The sequence below is a fragment of the Chiloscyllium plagiosum genome, chromosome 3 (genome assembly GCF_004010195.1).
Source record: "Chiloscyllium plagiosum isolate BGI_BamShark_2017 chromosome 3, ASM401019v2, whole genome shotgun sequence".
Lineage (NCBI taxonomy): Eukaryota > Metazoa > Chordata > Chondrichthyes > Orectolobiformes > Hemiscylliidae > Chiloscyllium > Chiloscyllium plagiosum.
In genome coordinates this window covers 22,266,756-22,286,818 of record NC_057712.1, presented here as the reverse complement: position 1 = coordinate 22,286,818, position 20,063 = coordinate 22,266,756, and the positions used below count along the sequence as shown (strand labels likewise).

At 39.5% G+C, this 20,063-nt stretch overlaps 1 protein-coding gene across 9 annotated transcripts in view; it reads left to right on the top strand.

Annotated features, from left to right (window-relative positions):
- LOC122541600 (doublecortin domain-containing protein 2) overlaps positions 1-19,384 on the top strand; it is a 128,217-nt gene extending 108,833 nt beyond the window's left edge. For 6 of the 9 annotated variants that reach the window (XM_043678504.1, XM_043678520.1, XM_043678468.1 and 3 more), the window contains 4 exons: positions 3,853-4,320; positions 12,950-13,019; positions 14,336-14,398; positions 18,635-19,384. In XM_043678504.1, coding sequence (XP_043534439.1) covers positions 3,853-4,320; positions 12,950-13,019; positions 14,336-14,358 — 561 coding nt within the window. In that variant the 3' untranslated portion in view covers positions 14,359-14,398; positions 18,635-19,384. The remainder of the gene's footprint in view (positions 1-3,852; positions 4,321-12,949; positions 13,020-14,335; positions 14,399-18,634) is intronic. The other 3 variants (XM_043678529.1, XM_043678512.1, XM_043678538.1) reach the window with 3 other exon arrangements.
- Positions 19,385-20,063: the final 679 nt, after the last annotated feature.

Sequence of the window (20,063 nt, the reverse complement as noted above, 5' to 3'; positions counted from 1 at the left end):
TGATGGGCAAATATTGTTAATGTGTTGTCTATGGCATGAAATGGAGAAATATGACAGATCTACTTACGTAGTTTTTGGGAAAGTGATGTGTCTGAAATTCATCTGGAATGATTTTAAAGCCATCTATTTCTTATCTGATTCATAACTATCTAAAGAAAAGTGTATTTGCATTGGATTTTGTTTCGACATGGAGACAAACTGCAGAACTAAAGCAGCCTTTCTACTTCTATATTCACAACACAGTAAAAAGTAAACCATCGAAGACCCCAAATAGTCACTGCAACAGTTCCTAACAAGACTTTGGCATAACCAATCCCAGACTTTGTGAATGATTAATTTCCAGACTTCGTTTTTTATCTTAAACAAAAGTCTTAACAATTTAATAAATTAATACAAACTAACATTAGCAGACAGGAGGTTAAACAGCACGGTAAGTTGATTGACTTTGCTTGAAACTAGAAAACTTTGTTTTTAGCCCCATTCATATAAAAGACAGGCAAGCAAACAAACAGAGTTAAAGGATAAATAAATGAAAATAACAAAACTGGCCCGGATACTGAAATGGTTTTTTTCATAGGTATAAATATGCTCTCCTTGGCTGTTTTTTTTCTGAAATATTGATTAGGGTCATCTCTCAGTTTGCCCAGGTAAAGGCAGCAATACTTCTAAGGGGTAAAAACAATGACTGCAGATGCTGGAAACCAGATTCTGGATTAGTGGTGCTGGAAGAGCACAGCAGTTCAGGCAGCATTTAAGGAGCAGCGAAATCTTCTAACTCAACTTTCCTGTCTTTGGGCTTCTGGAAGCTGGCATATCAGATTAGGACGGGAGAATTAAAACTTCATACTGTCTCAGCAGCATTCCAGAAACATCTTTCAGAAAACATAGTTTGAAAAAACACTTGAATTCAAGTTTCACTCTGATGAACTGACTGAATGACTGTTCCCAAGGCCTCAGTCACCATACAACACGCGCCATCTATTTGAACATAGGGTCTCCGACAGACTTGCCAGTATCAAGAGTCAGGTTAGCAGCCAACTTCTGCTATCTGTTTAAACACAATGCTCTTCCTGGGGGTCGCTGTGTCTACTCAAACCTTTTAATCAAGGCTCAGTCTGCAACTAGCATCCAGGCCTGGACTCACAAACAAACAAAGCTTGTTTGGTCTATTCTTTTATTTTTAACCTAACTGTTCCAAAGTCCATCAGTCATCTCCAGTTGATAATTCAAAATTGATAAAAGAATAAAATAAAAATAATGAAATCAGTGTGGTCAAGCAAAGATTAATCAGATGAGTCACTGAATGACAAGTTTGTGTGATGCTGAATGAATTCGGCCCATACTCACTGGAACCTAGAAGAATGAGAGGTGACCTTGTTGAACTATATGGGATTCTGAAGGGACTCACCAGGACAGATACTGAGAAGTTACTTTCCCTGACTTGAGAACCTGGATCAGGGGTGCATAGTTTCAGGATAAGGGGCTAATCATTTAGGACTGAGGTAAGGAAAAACACCTTCACTAAAAATGTTCTGAATGTTTGCAATTCTCTACCCAGCCTGTTGCAGATGCCCCATCATTTAAAATATTTAAGTCTGAGTTGGGCAGATTTTATTTCACTCTGGGATTCAAGGAATATGAGGACTGGGCAGGAAAAAGGACACAAGGCCCAAGATCAATTAATTTCATATTGGATGATGGAGCAGTTTTGAGGAAGGATCTGATCTATTTTAGTTCTTATTTCTTATATTCTTGTGTTCTTATTTATTTTGGACCAGGACAAAGTGCCCTTCAGTTTGGTGCACATACAAAATAATTTATCTGCCCTGTTCCTTTGATGAAGTAGCCTGGTAACTGTGAATGTAAGTGGCTTTTTGCACTCTATCATCCTCCTCAGCAATGACTGTGATAGATGTGATATATATACACCACGATCTAATAATTAATTCACTTTGAAGTCATGTGCAGATTTAATTGAATTTTTATATGCAGGAAATTGATAGGGTAGCTGTTGGAAGTTATATCTCTCAAGAATTGCTATATCTTATGAAGCATTTTTAAAATTCTCAGTACTTTTCCAATTTAGTTTAAGGAATAACATGTGAAAACGCCTTCTTCAGTACAATTACTTAGTAATGTCATATTTCATTGATCTAAAAGATTTTTTGCAATGTCTGATTGCAACAAGATATTTCAAACAATGTATAAATTTTCACATAAATCTGTGTACCATTAGAAGCAGAGGTAGCTTAATGATAATGTCACTGACTCAGTAATCCAAAATCTCAGCTTCATGATCCGGGGACAACGGTTTAAATCCCACCATGGCAGATGATGAAATTTGAATCCAATGAAAATCTGTAATAAAAACCTAGTCTAATAGCAAAGATGTAACCCCTTGTCAATCGTCATAGGAACCCATTAAGTTTGGTAATCATTAATGGCTATATCACAGAATGAAAGCAGTCATTCCTGACCTGGGCTCACCTGCATATGAGTCTAGAGGCACTGCAAAATGGTTGATCCTGACTGCTCTCTGGGCAATTAGGGTTGGGCAATAAATGCTGACCCAGCCAGTCACACACACATCCTGTGCACAAATGAAAAAAACAACCTGCTCCCCCCTTCAATAAGATCATGCCTAATCTGTTGGTTTTCCAAGTTCGACATTCTCATCTATCCTCAGCTTAACCTTTGATTTTCCTTACTTGTGCTGTGGGTGCTAAGCATATTCGGTGGCATCAACTGTTGAACTGACTGGGCCTATTATCCTGGATATTCTAGATAGGCATTGTCCTGGGCTGATCATCGTGGGCTCTGTTTACTTAGAGACTTATATGTTTACTTAGAGACTTAGAGTGTTATATGTATCTGGTGTCAGGTTCATTTGGGCTTTCTACGTGGCAGATTGAAGTCTTATGGTGGGTCTTAGAGCTGACAGATTGGCAGCAACAATTGCCATCTTTGGAGGCGTGAAACTGCTCGTTAGATATTTCGGAAATGAACCCAATGGAGATTTGGGTGCTCTCCTCTCCCTGTCGACTGTGACATTTCTTGGGACAGCAATTGTAAAAATGCAATGCAGGACAAAACTGCAGACGTTCAGCCTGTTCCTGGCTGGGCAGGGCATACCAGTTTGCCGTATCATTCTGGGTGTTTCTGTGCTAGGACATTCCTGTGCATGGGCATGCATCATATCTGGCAGGAGTCACAGGAATGGGATCATCCTTCCTTTACCAGCTCTTTGGTTTGTTGATATTTGGCCTGTGGCTCCAACATATACATGTCAGGTTTTGTTCCCATAGAAAGGTTCTGACAACTGATGTGAAGTTCTAATTATTGAATGGGCTTGAGTATGATACAATGTGAAGTTCATGGATTTCAATACAGCAGAGGCAATTTTACATTTCTGCCCTCGCAGTAGCAAAACGAATCAGAGGGATGTTCTATAATGCCTAACCCTGAGAGTAGCTACTCATGAGCACAGTTCCTCTCTAGTGCTCGTAACATTACAAGCAGTGAGGCTATAGCGAGGAAGAAAATGACATAATTAGGCCATAGGATGGAAAAAAGAAAAAGATTAGTGGAACAGTGACCACTAATAATGGGAAAGAAAAGGCTTGCAATTGACAGGTTGCAGAACAGAGTGAAGGAAAGCAAGATTGTCTATTGGATTCTAAATTTATTCTTGTTTCATGCTAGTTTGCTGCTTGCTGGGCTCACTTGTTATCCATCCTGAAGTTTGTGCAACCATTAATTAGCTAGGATATCGTAATGATCTCCATTTGTGACTAGACAATGGATGAAATGCAAATTCTAGCCTAGTGAAAACAACTGTGTTGTATTTTACAGATACCTGCTGAAATTGTGCATGAGGAAGAAATACCATCTTATGATGATACTCCATTTATGACCAACCATAAAGAAGATAGCCATTATGAAGTGGACGATTATGAGAATAGAAGAGAGCAATGGAATGACCCAAATGGATGGACGGGGGATGAGGATGGTCTGGTTGAAAATGTACAAGAATACAATAAAACTAAAGAGGATAGCCTGTTAAATAATGTTGATCATAATGCTATAATACTTGGAAATTCAAATGCACTACCTTCAGGAACAGATGAACTTCACAGTGAACAGGAGGATCCAAGGAAAGAAGGCTCACGTCCAATCCACGATGGCAACACTGCAGGTGTGATTTCAGAACAAAAGAGCTTACAATCTGCTCAGAAAGATCCGGTATCACATGAATCAGAAACATGTCAGGAGCTGGCAGAGAAACAAGAGCATATTGATGAAGTCTCAGAGTTAGAAAAGGTTAGCAATAAAAAACAACTTAATGAGCTATAATTCCACAAAAGTATGCAATTGTTCATTGTTGTGGTGGAATGTGCATGAAGAGAGTACAGTTGTTTTTTTTTGAAAAGAAAAATTTAAATGGTTGAGTTGGACAAATTCTGACATGCCACAAGGAGCAAAACCAAAGAATTAAAACTCAAGCAGTACAACATAGAACATAGAACATAGAAAAATACAGCACAGTACAGGCCCTTTGGCCCTCGATGTTGCGCCGATCCAAGCCCACCTAACCTACACTAGCCCACTATCCTCCATATGCCTATCCAATGCCCGTTTAAATGCCCATAAAGAGGGAGAGTCCACCACTGCTACTGGCAGGGCATTCCATGAACTCACGACTCGCTGAGTAAAGAATCTACCCCTAACATCTGTCCTATACCTACCACCCCTTAATTTAAAGTTACACTATTGTGTAACCTGCCAGGACTTTATAGGAATAGAATAATATAACTTAGTAGGCTTTTTAATTATTAATAAGTTCATGATGGGTGTAATCTGAAGGGAGAGTAGTTTAGTAATGTAATGTTAAACATTAATCCAGGATCTGGTTGTGATACATATAAAGCATTGCTCAAGCCTTGAACAAGACAAGGAATTGGAATGTCAAAGGCAATATCCCAATATTAAACAATTGAATATTTAGTACAGCTGGAAAATGATGACCATAGCCATTATGAACAGCACAGAGCCAGTTCTTACTATGACAGCTGGGACCTTTTATTCTGTAAGTATCAAAATGGCTGACTCTTTTTATAATGGCCATTTCTGGGTGAAGAAATTATTTAGCATTTGTTATTCTGATTGTGTCAGTTCCCAGAGAACAGACAGACAGTACTGCAGGCCTTTACCTGTACATCTCACAAGTCATTCTTCAAAGATCTTAATGAAGAAAGCTGCAAAGACCTCACAGGTAGGAGCATGCAGTGCAGCCTGCCTTGGGATGTATATTGCTTGTCCATCTCCACAGAGATGCCATTGGAGATGCAGCTCCTTTCATTGAGTAGCTTTTTTTAATCAGTGATTTGAAGAAAAGGTCTGAGCCTGCTGGAGTTCTTTGAAGAGGTGAGATGACCTTTTGGAATCTTGGAATCGTAGGATCCTTAGAGTGTGGAAGGAGGCCATTTGGCCTATCTAGTCCACACCAAACCTCTGAAGAGCATCCAACCCATACCCACCCATGTGCCCTACCCCTATAACCCTGCATTTCCCATGGCTAACACACCTAACCTATATGTCCCTGAACACTATGGACAATTTAGCATGGCTAATCCATCTAACCTGCACATCTTTGGACATCTTTGAATGGTTAGATATGTATGTCTTTAAAATTGGATGAGGCCTGTAGAATTGTCAAGCTATCAATGTCATTTTAATCCCCTGCTCTTAAAACTTTGAAACAAAAGTGCTTCTGGTTGGAAGAAATTATTGTTTGCACCATTTTCGAGAAGTGAACTTATTTAAACATATATGATCCAGAGGAGACTTGATAGTGCGGATACAGGATGATGTTTCCTGTTGTATGGGAAACTAAAACTAACAGATAGGATTTAAGAATAAGATGTCTCTCTCTTTTAGAACAAGGTGAGTAGAATTGTTTTTCTCTGAGGGTTTTTAGTACTACAAATTATCTTCTCCAGAAAACATTGGAAACTGGCTTAGTGTATAAAATCAATTCTGAGGTAAATAGATCTTTTATTGACAAAGGATTCAAGGGTTGTATGAATCAGACAAGAAAATGGAGCTGAAACCACAGCTAGATCAGCCACGCTATTAATGAATGATAGAACAGCCCCAAAAGGCTGACTGACCTCCACCTGTTCCTATGTTTGTGAAATAATCCTGGGGGTTGTCATTGTTGCATTAATGCTGTCTGACGTATTCTGTAGATTGTCATAATCATAGTTAGGGTCTGCGGAAACTTGGTAGTTCATAGTTTGATCAACAACTATAAGTGTTTATAAAGAGATTAGCTATTCTTGATGTGTGGCTATGAATATAAATGCTTATTATTAAGAGGGATTAGATACTTGAAGGTAGTTTAATATATCAAACAGAATTTGATCGGTGAGAATGTGCTTTTTAATAGTAACGTTTATAATAGGCAATTTTATTTAACCTTAGCCTGGCTTTTGAAATCTGCCCTTCCTGGATACTGACATGGAGAGTGTAAGTCAGTGCAGTGGGAGCATTTTCATAGGTTGTCATGAGTTGGCATAGGGATAGTGGGCCATAGGTAAGAGTGGGAGGGCATTGATTGGCATGGGGCATATGAAAGACCATGGGGGTTGTAAAGGACCATAACGTTGGCATGGAGTTGAATGATCGGGAAGGTGGATACAGGCATGAGTTGACATGGCGGGGGCATGAATGGGAATTTGAGGGGTAAGTACTAGAATGTCTTGCAGGTTTTATTGTGTGTTTTAAACAGCCCCACTCCACACTCAGCAGCCACTGTGGTCTTCCCTGAATTACTTCAGAGGGTAATGGGTGAAACTCCAGTTAGTCCAAAGGAGCAAAAAACAAAACTCACAGGTTAGCCGGCCGGAGGTCTGAATTTTCCAGACTCTGCACACCTGATTCAGAGATGGAAAAATCGTCCTTACTTCTGTGTGCAGTTGCTGGAAAACAGCATGACAAGAACAAATATTTCACTCTCCATGTTATAACATTTCATTTCAACTCTCTCCGATTTTTCTGCTCTTGTTACCATCATATCAAACCCTATGAATATCTCACATGTACAGTATGAATCATTAATTGGATTAATAAAAGGCTATTGTTTGGAAAACGTCTTGAATTTAGTTATCAAGTAAAGGTAAATCTTTGGCAAGGCTCTGTCGACTTTGACTCTCCACACCTCAAAATTACACTTACAAATAAGCATTGCAAATTTTTCCTGGCTTTAAAATTGAAATGTTTGATGTTGACCTCTGGCAGTCTGCTTCAGATTAACTGATCAAAATAAATTTTGGTTATTCTGAATGCAGCCAACCCAAACTTTCATGCTGTTTGAGGCACAGGATGTGATGCATACTCCAACCCTTGCTAATTTGGATATTGAGAACTCTAATTTATACTTGCACCATCATAACAGTTTGCGTTTATCCAAGATCTTTCATAAAAAGCCCCAAGGCCTTCACAAGAGCATTATCAAATTAAGTTTGATGTACGAACATACAAGAGCAGAGATAGAGTATTCAACCCCCTGAGTTTGCCATGCTAATTCATGAGATTGTTTGTGTTTCGAATTCAATTTATGCAGTTTTATGCCAAACATTGATGGATAACTCTCCTGTGAAGTGTCTTGGGACATTTTACTAAGAAGGAGTTTTAAAGAGGGAATTCCAGAATGAAGGGCCTCTGATGATACAGTGACTAAATGTGGGAATCTACAAGCGGTTACAGTTGGAGAAAGCAGATAACATGAAGGGTTTGAGGGCTGAAAAATGTAAGAGATTGGTAGGAACTTAGCCACAATTATATTTGAAAACAAAAATATTAATTTAAAATTGGTTGAGCATCATTGAATTTTTGAGAAAGGTACTAAAATCTAACATAAGATTTTGTGATAGATCTTCTTCTGTATGTTAATCATCAAATTCCTACAGTACAGAAAGAGGCCACTTTATCAACCGAGTTTGCACTGACCTGCCATACAGCATCCCACCCAGAATCACTACCAGCCTCCCCATCCACCGAACCTGCACACTGGGGGCAATTTAGCACAGGCAATCTGTTAACCTGCACATCTTTAGACTGTGGGAGGAAACCAGAGGAAACCCATGCAGTCATGGGGAAAATGTGCAAAAACTATATAGATAGTCATCCAAGGCTAGAATTGAACCTGGGTCCCTGGCACACTGAGCCATCGTGCTATCCACAATATGGTTGGACTTTTCTCACTAACAACACTGAGGGTCTACTTATAGCAAATAGACTGTTACAAGTCAAGAAGATAGCTCACTACCACCTTTTTTTATTAATAAGTACTGTCCCAGCCAGCAATGCCCATATCCCATGATTGAATAAAAAAAGTCTCTGCCACCTTCTGCTGGACCTACTTGCCTGGATCAAATGTTATTACATTAACTTTTTTTCCTGGTGGTATTCCTTGTGGTGAATCTGCAGCTGTGAGCTGTGAAGAAGCCATGGTCATGCAGTGAAGAATTTGTTGCAGCTCCATACTGTGAGTGGAGGGAATTTTATAGGGAGCCAAAGCCCCTGACATCTGTACTCAAATTTTGTGTAATATTTCTTAGGAAATCACATTAAGGTTCAGAGCGTTAGTAGTTGGGAAGGGAGTTGGGCATCTCTACAGCCTGAGATATGGATATTTGCTTTTTTTCTTAATTTTGTCAGGACCCTTTACATGACTGCTCTAGAAAGTACCATCACAGGCACTTAGTGAAACAGTAGCAAGAAGGTTGACTGAATAACTGGCCTCTTTATAGTTTCCATGCCATCACTTAAATGTGACAAAACTGCCAAGAGTTGAATGGTTAAAATCCCATTGCAAGAAATAATTGAATAGTCACTTCCGGGGGTGGGGAGCATCAAATTTTGAAAATTAATTCATGGGATGGGATGTAGACATTATCAGCTGGACCAGCATTTGTTGCTGTTCCCTAGCTACCCTGAAGAAGCTACCCGTTCAAATCTTGGCAGTTTTGTCACCTTTAAGTGATGTTATGGACTGTATGGAAACCAGTTATTTGTTCAATCCTCTTGCCACTATATCACCAATTACCTAGTAACTGCCTGGTAAGGTGTCTTTCAAGTATCTGCAGTCTATTTGATGTATGTAGGCCCTCAGTGCTGTTGAGGAAGATGTTCCAAGATTTTGATCCAGTGGCACTGAAGAAATGGTGATATATTTCCATGCCAGGATGGAGAGTGGCTTGGAGAGGGATTTGCAAGTGGATGTGTTTCCATGTGTTTGCTACCCTTGACCCTCTTGATGGTAGTGGTTGTGGGTTTGGAAAGTGCTGTCTAAGGAGTGTTGAAGAATTTCTGCAGTTCATTTTGTAGATGATGCACACTGCTCTCATGCTGTAAGCCTGCATGATCTATTTTCCTTACTCCATGATGAACAAGTCTCTAGCAGCTGATTTTAGACAGAACTTCATGGGATGTATCCTTTCAGATCTGAATGGAATATGCTGGAACAGGTACCTCACAGGTATATCAATACTGAATGCTACAATGTGTTTGGTGCTTTTCTAAAATAAAAACAACTGGCAGTAAGATTTCACTGACTGACATTTAAGAGTCAAGCTATTGAGACCTTTCTTGAAAGAACTGAATTGAAGATAGAGATGGGGATGATTAAGGGGAAGTTTGCAAAGGTATTGTGTCAATTCTTGTTGACATATGATTTGCAAAAGTCTTCCTTAACTTCTACATTTGTGTTTGCAAAATGTTTTTTCTAAATACAGTTTATATTTCCAAGTCAGAATATTTTTTGCCACAGGGATGCACAAAATATTTTCAGCTTGTTCTCTGTATGACACCATAGCGTTTCATTCCTTAAAATTTAGCACCATTTCCTGTCATACTAACATTCGTGAAAAATATTCAATTAAATTTGAGTTAGCAGATGACACAAAATTTACAAATGTAGTGAACATTGAGGAGGACAGTAGCAGGTTTCAGAAGGACAGATACTAATCAAATGACTGAACACATGGCAAGTTAAATTTAATGCAAGCAAGTGTGAAGTGATATATTTAGGTAGCAATGCTAACAGAAGGCAATAGAAACAAAATTATACAATTCTGAGTGGAGTGTAGGAACAGAGAGACTTGGGATTATACATAAGTAAATATTTGAAGGTGACAGGTTGGTTGAGATAGCTGTTAAACAAAGCATATGGGGTCCTTGGCTTTATAAGCGGAGGCATAAAAGGCAGATCAAAATATGTTCGGAGAAACCTTTGTAAAACATTGATTAGACCTCAGCCAGAGAATGGTGTTCACCAAAATTCAGGAAGTATGTTCAATGGCTTGCAGATGGTGTACAGGATATTTACTAGAAAGGTGCCTTGGGGGGGGTGGGGGGGGAAGAGGATTTAAGTTATATTGTGAAACTAGAGATTCTGGGATTATTTTACTCAATGCAGAGAAGATAAAGTGGAGATTTCATAATGATGCAGGGTTTCTCTGGTCATCAAAAGCTGCAGATTTAAGATCATTTGAAAGAAAAACAAGAGGTGAAAAGACAAGAATAATTTTTTTACATTGCAAACTATTGTGATGTGAAATGTACTATAAAATCAGAAGTCATATGACACCAGATTATAGTCCAACAGGTTTATTTAAACTCGCAGGCTTTTGGAGTGCTGCTCCTTCACCAGGTGAACCTGGTGTCATGTGACTTCTGACTTTGTCCACTCCAGTCCAATGCCGGCATCTCCACATCATGGACTATAAAAATGCTGGAACACAATTCAGTAGTAATTTGTAAAAGGAAATTGAATAAATATTTGGAAAGGAAAAAAAAGTGCAAATTTGGGTGAAGGATAGGGGAGTGGGATGAATTGCATAGCTCTTTTAAAATAACAGTATCAACCTATGGGCTGAATGGTTTTCTGTCATGCTGAATGAGTCCTTGCCAGAATATTCTGGCCACTCAAGTAATGGTTTGAAAGAATTGATAAACATATTGATAAAAAATCTGTTACACATAGTTTTAATTGTTATGTATTCATGGCAAGTGGATGCCATTATTAAGGCCAGTATTTATTTCCAATTCTTACTTGTCCTTGAGATCATAAGACCATATGATGTAGGAGCACAAGTAGGTTATTTGGTTCAATGAATCTGTTCTGCCATCCTCAATTCCTGGTCTGATCATCCTCAATTTCACTTTCCTGCCTTTCCCCCATAATCTGAATCCCTTAAGCATTAAAAATCTGTCAATAGAATTCCTAGTGTGGAAGCAGGCCATTCGGCCCATCAAGTCTACACCGACCCTCCAAAGACCCAACTTCCTATCCTATAATCCTGCATTTCACACGGCTAACCCTGACCTAGCCTGCACATCCCTGGACACTACTGGCAAATTAGCATGGCCCACCTAATGTGCACATCTTTGAGCTGTGGGAGGAAACTAGAGTGCCCAGAGGAAACCCAAGAAGATACAGAGAGAATGTGCAAACTCCATGCAGTTATCCAAAGGTGGAATCAAACTCAGTTCCCTGGCTCTGTGAAGCAACAATGCTAATCTCTGAGCCACCATGTTGTCTTACTCAGCTTTGAATATATTTAACAACCCTGCCTGAACAACCATCTGCAATAAGGATTTTCATAGATTCACAACATTCAGAGAAGAAATTCCTTCTTATCTCTGTCCTGGCTTATTCCGAGATTATGCTTTCTGGACTCTCACACAAGTGGAACAACCTCTCTTCATTTACCCTGTCAAACTCTCAAAGAATCTCACATGTTTCAATTAGGTTGCCCTTCATTCTTCTAAGCTCCAATGAGCACAGACCCAACCTACTCAACCTGTCCTCATAAAGTCTCCCCATACCCAGGCTTAACCTAATGCCACCATGTTTTTCCTTGGATAAGTCCATCATAACTGTTGACAATATTTCAGGTGTGGTATAACCAGAATGAGATTTTGCTGCAGACATTTCAGATAAGCTCTCTGATAGTCCAACTTACTCAACAGTATATCTGATGGGTGCACTGGCATATATGTTTGCTGCACTAGGAAATCTGCAGGCCTCTAAATGCAATATTAACTTGCCATTCAAGATGAAGACCTTGATGGTGATTGAGAATCTGTCAATTGTTAGGTTGGGAGAGGATGCAAGAGAAGTAGTTGGTGGTTAATCTATGATATCAAAGATTTTGCCTTTACAACAAAAGATAATGTGAGGAATCCGCTGTTGACATATCATTGGCTCGAACTAACATTTTTATTTCCTAGTAATGTTAAATGCTGATAATATATGTGAACAGACTGCTTTTTTTCAATGCATTTGTGTCCAACAGCCATATTTTACTTTTAAAGTTAACGTAGTCATTATGCTTAAGCATTGTGTTTGTTTTATCCCTTTATGTGCCCAAATAATACCGTTTGACATTTGGAAAATTTTAAAGATTCATTTTAGTCATTTGCACTTTTGAAAGTTGTGATTTGTGTTGCACTGCAGATCCAATATCACTACACCGTACTTCACCCACGTGGCCAATTTATGCATGTGATTGCTTACTTTGAGAGCTGCTAAGCAAGTGAACCATGTATGGTCCTGATACAGTTCTGTGGTTTATTGCTCCTTTTCCTTGAAGCCAAAAACATTATCGCAGTGCTGTCCTACACTGATGCACAAAACTGACCAAACAGAAAAATCTTCAGAAGGTTTCTGCTCTCTCAATATTGCTTTCTGAATGCCAATTAAAAATGCTGCTGAGACTGAATTGATTGACTTCATAATGTCCCAGATGTCATTCCTTTGTGAAGTTTTGGTTGGCTGAACATTCATGTCCAGTAGGTGAGCAGGTACTAGCAGCTCTAGCTTGTGTGCTATGGTTTAAGGTAATTGGAAGAACTGGCTGAACAATCATGGTTTACATTCCAGGCACCAAGGGGACAGGAGAAATTCAGAAAACTGTTTGGATTTCATTTCAGGAAGTCAGCAAAATCCAAGGGTAGGTCTTTCAGGTGCACAGACTTGGTAAGATTTAGTAATTTATAGATAAAGAAAGAACAACAAGATGGCAGTTCATTTTAGATTTCAAAAAAATACAAACCTGTAAAATGAACTCCTTATTGTGTAAAACCTCCAATTGATTTGAATCATTTTATTGACTCCAATGATGCACTCTCAACTTTAAAATGTACTCTCAATTTCCTATGAAATTAGATCTGAATGGGAAAGGTTATGATTGAGTATTCATTTACAAAGGCTGATTCCATATATGGACTGGATCAAAGAGCTTGAAATTAAACATTATTATTTACTCTAAGTATGTGTCAGCTATTTACTGCGGCATTTCTTCTATACTCTTCCTCATCTTTTATATGGCAATGAATGAGCAAATAATACATTTAGATAATTCATTTCTCTAGATTGAGCAAAATGATTATTTTGTTATATAAGTGTTTGCCCATGCTTCTTCGAAAACAGCGTCAGATTTTAGTCACCATTAGTCACATAGAGTTTGTGGACATTAGTGCTGTGTGCCTTAGCTGGATTATGATTTGGAGATGCCGGTGTTGGACTGGGGTGTGCAAAGTTAAAAATCACACAACACCAGGTTATAGTCCAACAGGTTTAATTGGAAACACAATAGCTTTCGGAGCGATGCTCCTTCATCAGGTGGTAGTGGAGGGCTCAATCCTAACACAGAATTTATAGCAAAAATTTATAGTGTGATGTAACTGAAATTATACATTGAAAAATTGATTGTCTGTTAAGCCTTTCATCTATTAGAATACAGTGATAGTTTCACTTCTTTCATGTGTAAATCACAAAATCTTTTTTTTAAAAAGTTGCATTCTCGGGTTAGCTGTTAACAATGGTATTAACAATATTATCACCATTGTTAACAGCTAACCCAAGAATGCAACTTTTAAAAAAAAAGGTTTTGTGATTTACACATGAAAGGAGTGAAACTCTCACTGTATTCTAACTGATGAAAGGCTTAACAGACAATCAATTTTTCCATGTATAATTTCAGTTACTTCACACTGTAAATTTTTGCTATAAATTCTGTGTTAGGATTGAGCCCTCCACTATCACCTGATGAAGGAGCGTCGCTGCGAAAGCTAGTGTGCTTCCAATTAAACCTGTTGGACTATAACCTGGTGTTGTGTGATTTTTAGCTGGATTATGAACTTCTGTGATTTAGGTTCTCAAGGAAAGAGGTGAATTAATTAGTTTCAAGATACATAAATTAATTCAGGTCATTCATCTTACTGCATGTTTATTGAAATGACTTTGTGCGCTTATGTCTTTTCTTAGATGGTTACAAAGATAACAAGTGAAGACAGTATCCCCTGTTCCACACCCTAGGTGAAGCATGTGGTAAGTCTCGATGATCTGCTGTAGCATGAAATTAAAAGCTTAAAAGTAACCCCACATTGACTAATTCTTTAAGTTTAGAACATATTTGACATAGTGGTGCTGATTACTGGCAGGATAGTGCAGAGAAATAGGAAATGAATTGCTGCTTGGTGGCATTGATCATTTTATATGTGATGACGAGGCAAATAAGATTTGCCTAACAACTTATATATTTCCCATGTCCTTGGTGCTGACCCACTGTTGACCTCTCATCACAGACCCCAGACCTTGAAAGCCACCCCCCCCCCACCACCGACCCATTAGTTGCATGTGGCCTGGGTTCCTCTGCAATCCTGAGTACCCAGTAGGTGTCTCTTTCTGAAGCAGCCCCATCTCCTCTCTAGCACTGCTGAGCACAAAGAGCTGCTGCCCACTGACTTGTTGGCAACTCTCAGCAGGCAAGACCTTTGACCCAAGCTCTTGATTCCAGGGGAAGCTGTGCTGGTGATCATGCCACTCACTGATTGGCTTGTGGTTTGATGGGCCTTCCTGAGAAGAAGTAGTGAGTTGGCATCTCAATAAATTACGAAAGAAAACTAACATTTTATAAGGCCTTTAGTCATATACTATCCTCAACGAATCATAATATCCTGATATTGTGATCAGGACCCTTGGAACTGAGGTAGTTTCCGTTAAATATCACTGACAGGACTTAAGTGACTAGCTGATGACAGGAACTGAGGTGAAAGGCATGCAGCATCGTCCTACGTTTTGGATGCTTTTTGAACAACCAGAAATTCTTGTGGTGAGATGGGAAAAGTGGGATCCGGCTTGCTGTTGACTCTTTAAGGTCTAGTCTTGGAGGAAATTATGCTGGATCTGAAACAAATCAAGTGATAAGATGCAGTGGGGAGCCAGTCATGGCCTTCAATAAGAGGGATTTATGAAGTGTGCATGAATGATGCTCATCCATTGTAACACAGTTGTCTTCTAGTGAGCGAAGTTAGTGGAACAAGTGGACTGTGATCACTTGATCAGTTGAGGGAGTCCTAGCTCTCTGGGGGACAGTGAGGTGTAAGTTGTGTTGGCGATGGCTCCACTAAGTGTTGTGAATGTCACTGCAAACAAACATAGGATTCAGGTGCACTGAGGCAAGACCATGCCCTCCACATGGAATATGCCATTGAAGAGGATGATCCCTGGACTTGTCAGCTGAAGACAGTGAACAGATGGTGATTGAGACTCATTCCCACATTGAGAAAGACCTCAGACCTCGCAGTACTGGGCACCATACCTTAATTAAAATCATTGCGGTTTTAGACCATAAGATATAGGAGTGGAAGCAAGACCATTCGGCCCATCGAGTCCACTCCACTTTGAACTTCTTTGACTCAAGCTCATTTGAGGAACAGAATATCATTGTTTCTTGCAGGTCATTAATATGCTGTGTGGGAAGGCTGGGTCATTCAAACAATCTCAGCTGGATGGGGCCTCACACCCCAGGACCATGGGATTCTTTTCCATTGCAGGTATCCCCCAGGTGCAGGGCATGACTTATTGCAGCCTTGTGACCATTGAGATGTGGAATAAATGACCAGTGAAATTCATCAACTGGAGGAGCCTCCACTGCCTTAAAATCAAGCTGGTATGCAGTGAGAATAAGGCCATAATACACGAGTATACTCACTCTTCACATAACACTACTGCAGGACCCAACTTGCTATTCCATGCTTCTTTGTTCAAGAGTGGAAAAGGCAAACATTGCCAGAGTCAGATTTGTTCTCACCTCATATTCCACAATTTAATAGAAATTTAGACGAGTATTTTTTTGACATGCAGCAGATTGCAATATACTGCAACTCGGAATGACTATTTAGCAACCTTAAAATAAAATCATGTGTCCCATTCATGTGCGAAAAATAAAAATGGTGTGTGCTTCACCTCCCTATTGGAAGGTTCAGAAATTCTGACTGTAAGTGTACCTGGAAAGTGAATTTCATAGCAACACTGTTTGACTTTGAAGTAAAGGGCTCAAAATCAGAGGCTACCTGTTTCTCGGATGTCAGATGATCTCCCAAGGTTTCAGTATGATGGGCAGAAAGGGCATGCTCTGTCCAGCTGGTTAGGATTAGGGTTAGGTTTAGGGTTAGGGTTAGAGTTCCAGCTGAAAGTGACTGTATGTCCCACCATATTGAGAAAGGGTGGAAAGTCCTGAAGGTATGTTCATGCCTGAAACAAATGTCAGCACACAGATAAACAGCAGGTGGACCGGATCATCCTTTCTGAGGCCGTTGCTGCAAGTTTCATTTGTTTTTTAATTATCTGGTACAAAGCAATGTTCAAAAAACACGGACCCACACTATCTCCCACTGGGCTGTTACCCTCAAGTGAGGGACTATGAAGGTTTGGTCATATGACATTCTGGGCATGTGATATTTGACCATGTGATACTGGACCATATGATATCAGTTTTGAGGAAGAGTCACTGGACACGAAATGTTAACTTTGATTTCTCTTCACAGATGCTACCAGACCAGCTGAGCTTTTCCAGCCACTTCTGTTTTTGTTTCTGATATTTGCAGATGCTTTTGTGTTTTCCTTATGAATGGGTGATCCCTGCACCTCAGCACTATTCCTCATTGGTGTTGTGCTTTTGTCTGACAATTTGTAAATACTTGGAAGTCACCCCTCAACAGACAAGAGGAGAAAGCAGGGGAGCCAAAAGAGTGCATGTTAGTTGATCATTTTGAGTTGCAGTGTGACACAATGATGCCGAGATGGGGTTACCAACTTGCGAGCCCCCCAATTTCTAACTGTCTGGACTCTTCTAACTTCAGGTCAGAGTGAGGTGGGATGAAAGCAGAAAGAGAGGGGTGGAAAACACATGCAGTCATTGTTTTCTGCCAATCCTTGAGCTCCCCATCTGCACCAATTAATGTCATGGGTGGAAACTTGTTGTGGAAACATGTTGGGCATCTGGTGAGTGATTATTGCTGGCTTTACCTCAGGAAAGCCCAGAGGACACCCTGCCTGCAACAGTAGTAGACTCATCAAGTTTAAGGGCATTTAAATGGTCATTGGATAAACATATGGATGAAAGTGGAATAGTGTAGGATAGATAGGCTTCAGCTTGGCTCCACAGGTCAGCGCAACATCGAGAGCCGATGGGCTTGCAATATTCTATGCTCTATGTTCTAGAACCATATTTCAACCAGTTAGTTCCAAGGCCTTCCCCTGGAATGACGAATTGGGTCATGGAGGGGGGAGCAGGTGGGGGTGGCACCAGTGCCACCTGGTGAGAGCTGCCAGTAAATTGGAGGTGCTGCTGATGCCAGGAAGGGAGAGGTTGCAGCAGGAAGGACAACTGTGAAATCCCAGGGTTATAGAGGATCCAGGCCAAGTTGGGTAATGTGGTTAGGGGTGTGCATGGAGAGATGGGGCCATGATGAAACGACAGGGGGAGGTTATTAGTGAGTCCCATCCTTCCTGTTTTCCTGTCTCTCAGTTAGATGCTGGTTGTCGTGACATCATCAAGATGACAACTATCCCACACAGTTTCACCTGTTGTACATGATGTTGTACAAGTAACAGTACTTTAGAACCTCCAAATAAATTCAGTGACACACATATAACCCAAGTGACACTGCAAGCTTTTAGCTGAATAATTTGCACAAGTGAAAATAGTTACATCCTAGGTATCCTGGATCGCTCCATTAGAGGTGTCTGTTCTTGTTGCCCAGTACATTACCAATGAACAAGCATGGATACACAGATACATGGAGTCACAGTATCATACAGCACAGAAACAAATCTTTCGGTCCAACCAGTCCCATGCTAAACATAATGCCAAACTAAACTCATCCCACTTGGCTGCTCCTTGCCCATATCCCGATAAACCTTTCCTATCATGTACTTATCCAAATATCTTACGTGGTGGATAATATTTATGTTCAGTGATTGCATTGTTCAATCAATGCAATATAATCTTCCTTTTCAATGCAGAAAAACGAGGACATTAAAACTCAAAAAGCAATTCACAAGGCGATGGGAATTGTAACTTATTTCTCTGTTCCCCGCAGGCATTCTTGTTAGCAAACTGAGGGTGATTTTCAATTTGGGTGATGGTATAAAATAGGCAATATTGAACCAGCTACTCATTGCATACTAGTTCTGAATATCTTTTCCAATGACAGGCGGTTATCCAAAAAAAACATTAGAACTCTTTTCCATAACACACTTTGCTTTGTTTACTTGTAGGGTTAAACATTCTGTAACAAAGTCTTTGACTGAAAAACAAAATGACATCTTGAAGAGACATTTTCAGCACTGGTGGACAGCCATCCTGTAAAGCCATCAATATGCATTTATATGAAGCTGCAGCTTTCACATCCTCATTAATATGATTATTTTAAATGCATTAATGTTTTGAAAAAAAAATCAAGCAGTTTGTGCACTCCAGATGCATCTTGACTAATATATTTGTTCATAACATTTCATTATTGTATAACAGATGATATAATTTTCACTCTGTATCATTCTGATTAGTTCTTTTTTGTAGTTTTCTGATTAATTAAATCTGTTTTTGCCTAATCAGCATGCTAACTGTTAAATAGAATTGCATTTGCAAAAAAAAATTAGTCTCAGGAGATGAATTAAATTGATTACATTGGAATGAATAAAATAATAAGTTGCAAATCTCTAATCAGTGTAACCTTCTTCTTTGTCACAGTCTAATGAATTTTATAAATAACAGGAAGGATTTTGTTACATATTCTACTGTCTTAAGGATTGCAAAAATACTGGTGAAACAAATCATCTTATCATGAATTTCTTTTTGCTAAGCAAAGTTTATTAGAGCCTTTAGACTGTTTAACTTTTGAACAACCTTTTTAGACATGAATTTAAAGATTAATTTAAGTCCCAAAGATCTTTCTTAGTGGCTTTACTGTTGAATTAAAATGCAAAACCGTGTGCTTCAAAACAATGCAATAAATGAGATTTTGGAAATAGCTTGAGAATCTTTGTTACAGTTGCATGGTGATTGTTATTCCTGATCAACTCGTATGGCGTTGAGCCATCTAATTTTCCAATGGGAAGCTGAAAAATTGATCTAGACTGAGGCAGGACAACATTGATTTACCACATTTGTTGCCTACAGTGACATGGCCTCTAAGCTTTGTAGCCTTCCTTCATCCTTCAAATGTAATTAGAAAAAAATTGTCATTTTGTATTTTTGGGATAGTACAAGGTGCTACAGCTCAGGTTTTCTTCAAACTCTTGAATTTGTAGAAAAAACCCTGGGGGCCAGAAATTATTGTCGCCTGCACCAAGAATGTTGGGATGTACCTACCTGGTGCTCACAGTTGTGACCTTGCCAATGTATCTCGAATCAGCAGTTGATTCCTGCATTTACATGACTTTGACGTAAATCAGTGGGGAGGACCTTGTGTGTGGGAATCCTGTCAGGACATTGTCTCATTTAGGTGGTGTAGAGTGCCGTGAATGTGCCCCAATGAAATAAGTTTTTCTTGCCCATCAGCTTTCTTCAGAAAGAAGCTAAGATAATCAATACTTTCTTAAAATGGGTCTGTGGCGTCCAAGTCATGCCACCGAACCATCGACTGTATGGCTGGTAGCCAAATTTGATCCCAATGGACCAATTAATTTTGTACTTAGCAGTTCACAG